Source organism: Meleagris gallopavo, chromosome 7 (genome assembly GCF_000146605.3).
Source record: "Meleagris gallopavo isolate NT-WF06-2002-E0010 breed Aviagen turkey brand Nicholas breeding stock chromosome 7, Turkey_5.1, whole genome shotgun sequence".
NCBI lineage: Eukaryota > Metazoa > Chordata > Aves > Galliformes > Phasianidae > Meleagris > Meleagris gallopavo.
In genome coordinates this window covers 18,034,941-18,046,210 of record NC_015017.2, presented here as the reverse complement: position 1 = coordinate 18,046,210, position 11,270 = coordinate 18,034,941, and the positions used below count along the sequence as shown (strand labels likewise).

General features: G+C 57.0%; 2 protein-coding genes across 4 annotated transcripts; one reads left to right on the top strand and one right to left on the bottom strand.

The window, feature by feature from the left end:
- The first annotated feature begins 124 nt into the window (after positions 1–124).
- Positions 125–7,364, top strand: ANKZF1 (ankyrin repeat and zinc finger peptidyl tRNA hydrolase 1). Its single transcript, XM_019617133.2, is given in 16 exon segments — positions 125–352; positions 591–700; positions 1,569–1,671; positions 1,892–2,076; positions 2,320–2,435; positions 2,524–2,677; positions 2,901–3,123; positions 3,267–3,365; positions 3,570–3,736; positions 3,738–3,747; positions 3,828–3,944; positions 4,885–5,158; positions 5,519–5,630; positions 5,778–5,945; positions 6,050–6,120; positions 6,766–7,364. Coding segments are annotated over 16 exon segments (2,157 nt in total). The 5' UTR covers positions 125–225; the 3' UTR covers positions 6,887–7,364.
- A 214-nt stretch (positions 7,365–7,578) lies between these two features.
- Positions 7,579–11,264, bottom strand: GLB1L (galactosidase beta 1 like). 3 transcript variants are annotated; one of them, XM_010713794.3, is made up of 15 exons: positions 11,238–11,264; positions 11,004–11,154; positions 10,861–10,921; positions 10,564–10,658; positions 10,310–10,490; positions 10,165–10,223; positions 9,966–10,087; positions 9,797–9,837; positions 9,439–9,557; positions 9,216–9,290; positions 9,049–9,138; positions 8,852–8,965; positions 8,481–8,612; positions 7,893–8,108; positions 7,579–7,821 (listed from the first exon to the last, which is right to left on the bottom strand). In XM_010713794.3, the coding sequence occupies exons 1-15, from the start codon at positions 11,261–11,263 to the stop codon at positions 7,603–7,605; spliced, it is 1,701 nt and encodes a 566-aa protein (XP_010712096.2). In that variant the 5' UTR covers position 11,264; the 3' UTR covers positions 7,579–7,602. The 3 variants fall into 3 exon arrangements, with proteins under 3 accessions (XP_010712096.2, XP_031410055.1, XP_031410056.1); XM_031554195.1 differs by having other exon boundaries at positions 7,630–7,840; XM_031554196.1 differs by lacking the exons at positions 7,579–7,821; positions 7,893–8,108; positions 8,481–8,612 and adding an exon at positions 8,627–8,720.
- Positions 11,265–11,270: the final 6 nt, after the last annotated feature.

The window sequence follows — 11,270 nt, the reverse complement described above, 5'->3', positions numbered from 1 at the left end:
GCACCGCCCAATGGCGATCGCGGGGCGGTCCGCGCTGGGCCGATCGGAGGGTGGAAGGGCGGGCGGCGGGATGAGCCTCGCGGGGACCCGTAGGGGGACGCGCCGGAAGTGGCCTTGGCTACGAGCGCCCCGGCTGCGACCTGCATTTCCGGTGCTGCCTGGGGGCCCTGGGGGATCCGCGTAGGGGCTGCGGCCCGGGCTGGAGCGGGGGGGTGAGCTGGGCCGATGCCGGCCCCCGAGAGCAGGTCGGTTTTCCAGGCTGCCCTGGACCCCGTTCTCCTGCACGGGCTGTCCCTCGTCAGCGGGTTCGCTGCGAATCCCTCGGCTGCCGAGCCAGCGCCTTCAGGGCACGGTGCGTTGTTCTCTGCGGTGCGAGGGGGATGCGTTCGGGCTGGGATCGGGGAGTGCTGAGCAGCAGAGCTGCCCTGCAGCGTCTGAGTGGGCACCCCTCGGCCTACAGCCATCACCACGGGATCCCCAAGGCTCCATCTCCTGCCTTGTGCCCCTTGTGCGGCCAGGCTGCGTGGGGCTGAGAGGAGACTCAGGGGGTCCCGCTCTTTGTGGTGCTGCACAGTCCTGTCTTCTTTCAGAGAAACCTGCAGCCACCCATGGAGGGGAGAAGGCCGGCACAGTCCCCGAGGTGCCGGAGAGGATGTGCTGCTTAACCTGCAGCCAGGAGTTCCGCAGCCGGGAGGAGCAGGTGAGCAGGCTGTCATGGCTTGCTGGGTGCTGCTGGGGGGTTCAGCCCCACACCGGGCTGCTCAGTGACAGCTGCTGCAGCTTCGGTAGGGCCTTGAAGTCCTGCACATCTGATCCAGGCAGATCAGACAGGACTGTGCCATTTGAGGATAGCCCAGCGTGTTTGGTGATGCTTTGTTGGCACCAGGAGGTGCTGTTTCCTCATGATCGTGGTAAAGTCATTCAGACTCCGTACAGTATCACTTGGTATGTCTTTTACTTGAAGCAACACTACAAGAAAAAGAGGATAGTGCAGATATTCTTACATCTCTTTAAATGCTGGTAGTCCTGTGAGTCACATGGTGTGATGGGTCTCCAGTCAGGGTGCAGCAGGCTGCACGGATCCAGTCCTTGCAAAGGTTTTCCCGTTGTAATCCTTCAAGTTCTTACAGTGTTTTCTTTAAAGAGGGCAACTCTATCCATCTTTCCTATTGTAAAATTTAAAAGATGTTCATATGAGAACTTCTTGATGCAGATCTGGACAAAGGCAAGGCCATGCAGGAGGTGTAATTGCTACTACTGAGTGAGAGCTGTGTGTGGGCTGCTCTCTTCCAGTGACTTGGCTGAGTTTATCCTGCAGCTATGGGATTTGTGCGGCACAACAAAGGCCTGAAGGCCAAGCTGCACATGCAGCACAGCACAGTGCAGGCCCAGGTCTGTTTAGGTTAATGGCTAACTGGCTCTCCCTAATGTACTGTGATTTCCTTCTCAGGATCACTGCAGCCCCAGAATTGGTATGGCTGTCGGAGTCTGTCACCGTGGAGTCTTTGATAGGGGTGGCTTCTGTGGAGCACCGGGACCCTGCTGACTCACTCTTCTTCCCTTCACAGACTGAGCACTACCGACTTGACTGGCATCGCTTCAACCTAAAGCAGCGACTCCAAGGCCGCCAGGCGCTGACGGTGGAAGAATTTGAGGAGAAGAGCAGAGCAGGTGAGGAATGGGGCTGCCTCAGCAGGACCAGAGACTTCTAGTGACTTTGCTGTTCTGCCTGGGAGTGAAGCCTCCAGGTGCCTGTACATGTTCACAGTCTTTTTCATCTGTCCGATACATCAGGGCTGTGGGCTGATCCCTGGAGCCACCTGCAAAGTTTCGGGTAGGCTGTTTGTTGATCTTTGCCTTGCTCCATTGCCCCATTTTCTCTTCCCTGCAGGTGATATTTCCAGCATCTCAGGATCTGATTCAGAGAGCTCTGATGCAAGCAGTGAGTCAGAATCGCCTTTCCCTGCCATCAACAGCCCTTCCACCCCCCAGTGTCCCCGCTCCCACAAGGTGCTGCTCCGCAATGCAAGGGGACAGTTCATTTCTGCCTATCGCTGCATACTGAGCACTGGGAAGGCAAGTCACGGTCCAGTTTGTTGGGAATGGGGCCCCAGAGAAGAGGGCTGGCATCGGGGTGCAGACATCTGTCTGAAAGTCCCTGGGGCCTCTTAAGGGGAATGGAGAAGCTGCAGCTGAGATGCCCCCAGCAGTGTGACTAGGACTGTACATATGCCAGCAGGGGGAGTGTCTTCTGTCTTGGGGACAGCAAGGAGCAATGGGGTGATCCCATAGATGCTAGCAAGAGTGTTTGTGTCTCAGGGTGGCAGCGAGGAGCCCATGGAGCTGATAACCTCACTGCAGAGCCTCAGTGCAAGCACATGCTGGGTTGTACTGATGATGGGCGGTGGGCACTTTGCAGGAGCTGTGTTCCGTGGGTGAGTACAAGGGCACAAGGCTGAGGTTGTCTGTGTGGGTAGGGACAAGCATGGCCAGCTGTTGGATGGGCCCTTCCCTTTTCTGTAGCTCCCAGGTGCAGGAACACAAGACCTTCCACCGCTATACTGTGCGAGCCCGGCGGGGCACAGCCCAGAGCCTTCGGGATGCCCAGACGCCAGGATCAGCACCCAGATCAGCAGGAGCCTCCCTGCGGCGTTACAATGAAGCTGCACTGCTCAAGGTGAGAATGGACCACAGGCTTGGGTTTTCAGTAGGGAAACGTGGTCACAACCATCTCTGCGTGATGATGCTATGCCGCTGTTGGAGTTCATGTGCAGGCTGTGAGCTCCAGAACAGGGTCAGGACCCAAATGAGGCTGCCATGTCTTGAATCTGCCTGTTCCAGGGCTGCTGGTGCCCATGCTGTGCATTCAGGGCTCCATGGAGCCTTCCTTTGTTCCTCAGGACATTCAGGACCTGTTGGCAGCTTGGGCTCAGCACCTGAAGGAAGCTCAGCGCATCTTTCTCCGAGCCCCTCGTCACAACCGGGCGCTGCTCTTTGATAGCAGGAACCCCCACCTCAGCCGGGGAGACCCCCGTGTCTGCCACATCCCCCTCAGCACACGCAGGGCTACCCTGAGGGAGGTGCTGCGAGTTCATGCTGTGCTGTCCAGCCTGCAGGTGTTTGGTGAGTTGGCCTGGCCCCGGTGCCTCAACACTTTTGGTCAGTACAGGTGAGGTGGCATGGTCCCTCACGTAACCCGGGAGTACTGCACACATCTAGTGGCTCTCTGCTCTCCATCCCTGGGCAATGACACCCTTCATGTCTAGGGAAAAACACCCCACTGGAGGACATCACTGGGTCCCCAAGGAAAGTCTGGCAGAAGAAGCAGCGAGCAGCTGAGACAGATTCCTTGCAGATGAACACAGGTGGTGTATTCAAACGTGGAGGGAGACATGGCTCAGAGCAATGTGGGGAGGTGGTCAGGTGTTACCTGGGGATGAGATTTACACCCCTGTAACAGGGCAGGATGCTGCAGCAGAGACTGCAGAGAGTGGCTTCCTGCTGGGTAGAAGGGGAAGATGTGCTTATCTGAAAGCCCCAAATAATTCATGCTGTGTGTGGGGCTTCAGCCCCTGTCCTTTCACCCTCATCAGCTGCAGAGGAGGAAGAAGAGGAGGAAGAGAGTCCAGCAGGGAAACTGGAAACTGTGGAAGTGACACTGGGGACCTTGGACCTCCGGGAGTTTGAAGTGATGCCAAAGCAAAACCGCAAAAGGCGGAAGAAAAGGAATAAAAAGGATGGAGAATGGTGAGGGGGAAGGCACTGGGGAAGGGACTGCCATGCCTGAGGTGCTGGCTAGGCATCCTCACCACCCGCTCCCACTGCAGGGCTCCATGCTGAAGAGACAGGATGCTGTGGAACCCAGGGTGGGAAGGCCATCTTGGAGCTGGTTACAGAGCTGCAGGGGAAATCTGGGGCTGAGCCCTTTCCCTGGGAGACTGCAGGTGAGCAGAGTTGGGAGCCTGGCCAGGTGCGCATCTGCCCTCTGTGCTGGGTACTTTGCAGTGAAGTAAAGAGCAAGTTGTTGTGCAGGTACTTAGAGCAGTTGAGTACCAGAGTGGCTGTAACATAGCCACATGCCTTCAGGCATGCAGTGTGTGCAGAAAGTAACTGAACCATGGTGTTTCCACGTGGATAGATGAGATTAGAGAGCAGCAGAGATCGCTGTTGTGACAGCAGGCCTGAGATGCTGCAGGCTAGCATCTGGCCTGCTCATTGGAGAGTACAAGCTGATGGGAGAGGGGAAGGTATCCAGGGACACCACTTCCATTACTCTAGATCCTGTTCTGTAAGGCAGACAGCACCTGGCTAAGCCAGGCTGGTGCATGAGGTTGAGATAGCTTTCACCTCAATAGAGGACATGTCTGCTGTCACCAATGCTACGGTACACTGTCACAGATGCTGAAGGTGTTGGTACCCATGTAATACTGTAATAGGATGGAAAGTTCTGCAGTAATAGTGGGGTGGCAAAGTCTTTGGCTGCAGCAAATGAGAATGAGCCCAAATGCAGCAGCTATGGATGCAGAAATGAAGGAAAAGAGCTGCTTACCTTCGGAAGGCCTCGGTTATGTAGAGATCTCCAGCAAGAGATGCCCTCGCCTCTACTGTCAACCCTTAAATGAGGTCTGGGAAGGGATGGATCCTGGCTCCACCACTTCCAGTCACTCAATGCATTGCATGCATCAAAGCTTCCCTGGGTTGGCCCTGCCTTCCCACCAGGTGCTCCATCACTGGTTCAAGGCCATGACTTAGCATTTCTGCTACATACCCACATCCAACTACCAGGACAATGCTTTAACAGCAATATGTTGGTTTCCCGCTCAGCCAAATGGGAGCCAAATGGCCCTGCAGCATCAGACTTCCCCTCTTGTTCTTCTCTCACAGCAGACCCTCAGACCCAGCTCCGTGATGCCCTGTTCACAGCCTGCAAGACGGGGGATGTGGGGACACTGCAGCACCTCCTGGGTGATCCAGAGAGCAGGGGCCCGCTGGGGGACAGCAAGGATGGAGATGATGAACAGCCCCTGGATCTGCCCCACTCCCTGCTCAACCAGCCTGTGGATGAGCATGGCTTCACCCTGCTTCATGTGGCTGCACGTGCAGGGAGGGCTGAGGCTGTGTGTCTGCTGCTGGAAGCAGGGGCTGACCCTGCACTCAGGTATGGCCACAGGGCATCCAGCAGTTGATAGCCACTGCTATGGGAGTCCAGCAACTCTCTCCTGTTGCAGTTATGTGAGGCTGATACCAGCCTTGTCCTGGAGCCAGCCGAGTTTGGTCAGGATCAGGACCACTGGGTTTATTTCTAGGTAATTCAGAGGTTTGGGGTGAGATTACCCTTTGAAATGCAAGGAGAGGATTTGACGGATTGTGGTGTGGGAATATGCAGCCTTCCCCTCCTTGGCTCCAATACCCTGGTCTTATATACATCCATTGGACACACCTTCAGGGAGTCACTGGGCTCACAGCCCAGTGAGAAGCAGTGATACCTTAAGATTGAGCTGCTCTGTTCACCTTGCAGAGACAGGCAGGAGAGGACCCCTTACTGTGTCTCTGCTGACAAACCAACACGCAATGCCTTCCGCAAATTCATGGTAGACCACCCAGACAAGTACGACTACAGCCGTGCCAAGGTGGGTGCCTGCCCTCTGCCCTTGCTTTCTGGGGACCCCGAGCAAAGTGGCCCCCAGCCACACCCCAGCATCCTGCTCTCGCCTCCTCATGCCTTTGCCCCTTACTCTGAAGGAGATGCTGACCGCCCCCTGCCCATACTACCCCAGGTACCTGGCCCCCTGACTCTGGAGATGGAAGCCAAAAAGCTGGAGAAAAAGCGGGCACAGAAAGCCCAGCGGAAGCAGCGGGAGCAGGCACAGCGGGAGGAGCGGCAGCGCTTAGAGCAGGAGGAAGAGGAGAAGCAGCAGTTCGCAGCCCTGTCTGATAGAGAGAAGGTAAGGCCTCACCATGGGAGAGGAACCAGCCTGGCCAGGCCAGCACTGATGCAGTGGGCTATGGCTCAGCAAACCTTGGGGGCTGACCTAACTCTGCTCCCCAGAGGGCCCTAGCTGCTGAGCGGAGACTGGCTGAACAGATGAAGAATGGCAGCACAACTCTTTCCAACATCAGGTAACAGCCCACATAACACGACTGTTGTGAAGTGACAGAGAGAGGGAGAATGCTGCCAGTGCTGGCCAGAAGTGTTCCCTTCAACCAGAGACTGTCCCTCACTCTTAGCATAGTACGGCACTCATCATTGCAGATAAACTCCTTACGTCAGCACAGCTGTTCCCTGCCCTTCTTGTTCCAGTCCTCATCTCCAGTCTAAAGCTATTCCTGTCCCTTCTACTCCAGCAGTTTATCCATCCCCTTCAAACATTTTGTCAAGACAGCTTTGTCCATTTGCAGCCAGATCTGTGGCAAACCAAGCCTTCAGCCTCTCCTGTGATTTTCTGACCCCAGCTGCAGTGTCCTTCCCTATGCCACCCCACAAGCTTGTGGGCAGTCAGATGTACAGATGGTAGTCTGGGAGATGCTAAACTACCACAAATGGGGCCAAAGTCCCACGTTCAGCCTGTCTTGAGGTACCTCATGGTACTCCCATGCTGTGTCAGCTCCAGGGGGTGTGCCCTGGTGAGGCTGCTAGGTTAGCCCTGTACAAGTGTGAGAACCTGCTCCCTCATGTCACAGCCGCTACTCAGCCACTGTACGTACCTGTTCTCTCTTATCCAAGTGTCCCCTTCACTCAAGGCCATTTCTGCTCTTTCCCTGCAGCCGTTGCTGGTACTGTGGAGAGTCCCTGCTGGGCCGGATCCCATTCCATTACCTTGATTTCTCCTTCTGCTCCACGGCCTGCCTGCAAACCCACCGCCGGGCCCAGGCCAACCACACATAAGGCTGTGGGATGCCATCATCAGCCAGGGACCCACGTGGTGGAGACATGGCTGAGCACTGGCTGCGCAGCTACAGAGAGTCTGTAGAGCAGTGCTGGTAAGAGGGACTGAGCTGGTCATAACACTCTCTGCAGCAGTTTTCACAAAACTGGGCAGCTGCAGCATAAGTGTGACTCAAAGTAGTAACAAGCAAGGCCTGCACGTGTTAGTGCAAAAGACCAAGACTGCTCTGTAGTCTGGTTCCAGCTAGGAAGTCCTACTGCCTGCTTTTCCGATGGGTACCATATAGGCTGCTTCTTGGAGTGGTAGTACAGATCCTGATCTGTACAAACCCTGCAGCCTTGAGCCCCCGTGCCTGGAGGTACCTTCTCACCTGTATCTTGCCCCTTCCTCTCCTGGAAGCCACTGAGTCTCAGCCATATCTTGTTAAGAACTACCTCCTCTGCCTGCATTGTCAATAAAGAGGTGCCTTCAACCCCCTCTAGATGTATAAACATGAAACTATTTGGGATGAGTTCAAGTACTGATGGAAAACAAGCTGATTCTGGGCTCCTTTCCTAGTACGGGGCCTGCCTGGCTCCAAAGCAGCCAACTTCGGCTGTCTCTGCTGGGCTGTGCCTTTTTCCTAAGCACCAACCAGACTCACAGTGCTTCACCAGCTCCCTGCAATCCCTGCAGGCATAGCAAGAAGCAGTGACAGTGCCTGGCAGTCCTGTGTTTATTTTTTGTCCAGGGGGCTATGGCTGAGGGTCCTGTTGAAAAGGGGTTGGTCAAGGAAGAGCAGGAAGGGGTTGAGGGGTGCCCCCTCTAGCTCCAGCACCGTGATGTTGTTGGGGCAGCCAACACGCAGTATCGAGCCAGGCACAAAGAGGGTTTGCTGGGGTCCTTCATGGGGCCAGTACCGGCCCAGGTTGAAGCCATTTATCCACAGCTGGCCCTGGGAGATGGAGATGAGACTGAGCCATGCTGTCCACCCTCATTCCCTCTCTTAACTCTGCGCAGGCTTACCTTGCTCCAACCTGGGAATTTCACAAAGGTGTCCCAGGCAATGCCAGGGGTCTCAAAGGTCCCTGTGTAGAAGGCTGGCCCTGCTCTGCCCCTGCAGCTTGATTTAGGCAGGGCAGCATGGGGCCAGCCCTGCTGGATGGCAGCATCTATGGCCAAGGGGTAGATGAGCCACTTGCTGAGTGGTCTGGAGTCCAAAGAGAGGTTCCCCAGCAAGCCCTGAAGTGGAGCAGGAGGAAAAAAAATGGGGAAGCAGGGTCTGCCCTAGGCAGAAAGATGTCACATGCAGCCCAAGGCACGCATCTCCCCCTTAGCAGTGGATGTGGGATGGGATCCCCTCAGACAGGCTGCATGGCCTTGTCTGCCACAGCAGCAGGAAAAGGGGATGCCAATCTCACTGCTTTATCCCAAAGGGTTTGCCACCTGCCCAGGGCTAAGCCAGTGAGTATGTGGATAAGAAGGGGATGGTGTGGGATTAACCAGGTAGCAGGGTTTGAGGTGTTCTCACCATGGCTGAGGGCAAGAGAGGGTGTTTGGCCACACGTGCCCACACCATTTGCATGGAGCAGCCCTGAGGCCCTCTCTCCTCACCTTGAAGTCATTGAAGTTTGCCCCGAAGCTGATCCTGCCCATGTTCTCCAGGAGCACATCCAACGTGTCCCCTGCCTTGCCTTTCACATGCAGCTCCGTTTGACCGTCCCGCTCCAGCGTCCCCTGATACTCCTGCAGCCATAGGGTCAATGCTGCCCCACTGCATCCCAGTCCCACACTCTGGTCTCGCCACCATAAGCACTGCTATTAGCCTGGTAGTGTAGCATCCCACTGCCTTCTCTACACCAGAGGGGATACAAATGGGCCAGCAGAGTGCCCTCAGGGCTTCAATGAGGCTCTCAGTCATTGTGCTGCCCCAATCCCCATCACAGCACATCTCTCCCAAGAGGCAGGCACACTTGCTCTCTCACCTTCTGCAGCATCACGTAGCCACGATCACAGATGCTATGGGGAGGAGCGCTCAGCATGGCTGGGGCCAGGATGTCACGGGGCAGCTGCGTGCGGTACAGCATGAAGCCGTGGGCCTGTCAGGCAGCACAGAAAGGGAAGTAGGGCTGGTAATGAGCCCCATTCTTCTACCCTAGAATGTCTCCTCCAGGGCACCCACCTGCTTTACTGCCTCAAAGATGAGTGGGAACTGGCTCTGGATGGGCCCAGAGGGGGACAGTATATCCAAGACGTCCAGGAGATCAGCATACTGCAAAGACAGGGATGGGAGCTGGGCAGCCAGGCAAGGCCAGGCAGAACAGCACAGGCCTCGAGGCAGGCATTCACCTTGTGCAGAGTCACCCAACCGTAGGCGTACTTGGGGGCAGGGGGTGGCATCGGGCCCACTGGCAGGGGCTGGAACTGAACAGCAGACTGTCAGGTGCACCACAGGGCTAAGGCTTTCCCTAGAATGAGTGCAGAGGTGGCCCTGCCCAGCCCCTCTCTGCTCCCTCTTCCCAGGACAAGCAGCAGAACTCAGCACTGCCTCTCCTCCTGTCAGGCTCAGCACCTTGCTGATGACCGTGCGGATGGCAAACAGCTTCTCTGTAGGGTCTCCAGCCTCTGAGAGTGGTGCATCATAATCGTAACTGGTGGTCACTGGTTTGTACTGGCCCTTGAAGTCAGCTCCTGGCCAAGGAAGTGATGGGAGCTGCAGGGAGAGCCTAGCACCTGGATACCAGCTCTACGCTGGAGGCAATGCAATTGGAGGGAGCATGACCCAGGACTACTCAGGGATTAAAGGAGCCCTTTGGAGTACAAGCTGGGGTGCAGCATCCAACCTCCCCCCTAGGACAGAGAAGCAGCCTGGAGAAGGCTCCCAGATGCCAGGAGTCCTGCTGTATGTCCTTCTCCAGTCTCCCACTCACCGCTCCAGTAGGCAAAGTTGGTTCCCCCGTGGAACATGTACCTGTGTAACAGCCCAGAAAGCAGTCAGCACCCATATGGACCTGGACCACCCTGCTGCCCCCTGCCCATCTCTAAAACCAATAGAGGAGGGGTCTGATGGCCAGGCCGTGCCCTAAGTTGGCTACTTGCATGTTGACGTTGGCTCCTAGCTGCAGCATATCAGCAAGTCCCCGAGCCACCAGTGTGGCACTGGTGCTGGCATGCGGGCCCCCCCAGTAGTCCAGCCAGCCCGTGTAGTATTCAGAGTTCACCTGGGGAAGCCAGGAGCTGTCACCTGCCTGGAGCTGGGGTGACAAGCCCCAGACCACCCTCTCACATGCTGCCTCACCAGCGGTCCCCTTGGCTCAATGTGACGCTGGGCACCAAATGCTTCCGTCACATTGGAGTCTACAAGGGGAAAAGAAGTGAGGCTGGAGCAGAAGGGAGGTAGGACCTCTGCCCCCATCTCATCTGCTCCTCCCCCTTGGTGGCACCTGGCCCAAAGTCGACAGTGGCATAGAGGCCCTGCAAGGTGCCACAGCGCAGCTCCTCCACCTGTGCACCATCGGTGGTGAAGAGCAGCACCTCAGGGCCCAGCAGTGCCCGGAAGGTGCCCAGCAGGTGCTGCAGGTAGCTGGGGTCACAGGCATAGTAGCTCCCGTATTCATTCTCCACCTGCAAATCAGGCAGCAGGTGGGATACAGCCAGGTCCTGGCAGGTACCTGGTGACAGGTCCCATAGCACCCACCTGCACACTGATGATGTTCCCCCCATGCTGGTAGAGCCGTGGCTTAATCTTGGGCAGCAGGACATGGAGCCAGGCGTCCACAGCTGCCAGGTAGGCTGGGGAGAGAGGCAGCTTAGCTCCAACCCACAGCCATGGCCCTGCGATAAGAGGGACTAGGGGTGCAGAGGAGGAACTACAGGCTCCCAGAAGAGGGAGAAGCAAATGGAAAAAGCCATGTTTGGGGCTAGGCTGAGCAGCACGTGGGGACTGGCACCAGCCTGAAGGGACACCATGGCCGTGGCCGTGCGCTGAGCTCACCAGGGTCAGAGGAGCGCAGGATGATGTCTGCTTTCCACAGCAGCCAGGCAGGCAGCCCGCCCTGCAGGAACGTGGAGAGCATCATCAGTGAGCACGGGGCCAACAGGGCCACCTGGCAGTCCCGGTGCGGGGCCGGGGCTCACCATATCCCACTCGGCACAGATGTAGGGCCCCGGGCGCAGGATCACCAGCAGCCCCAGCTCCGCCGCCAGGTCCAGGAAGGCTTCCACGTCCCGATCCCCGGTGAAGTCATACACCCCCGGCTGCGGCTCGTGGTAGTTCCAGGGGACGTAGCTGGGGGGAGAAGGAGATGGCAACCAGAGACAGCCCAGGCTGCAGGGTGCCGGAGTTCCGCACACAGCCCCGGGCTCACTTACACCTGCACGGCGTTCAGCCCGGCCATGTAGAGC

Excerpts from the sequence above, each read along its gene's own strand:
- GLB1L (XM_010713794.3), bottom strand. The coding sequence starts at position 11,263 with ATGGCCGGGCTGAACGCCGTGCAGGT. Across the intron at positions 9,838-9,965 it reads CTAGGAGCCAACGTCAACAT|GTACATGTTCCACGGGGGAA; the intron begins GCAAGTAGCCAA and ends GCTGTTACACAG. Across the intron at positions 9,558-9,796 it reads CAACTTTGCCTACTGGAGCG|GAGCTGACTTCAAGGGCCAG; the intron begins GTGAGTGGGAGA and ends TTCCTTGGCCAG.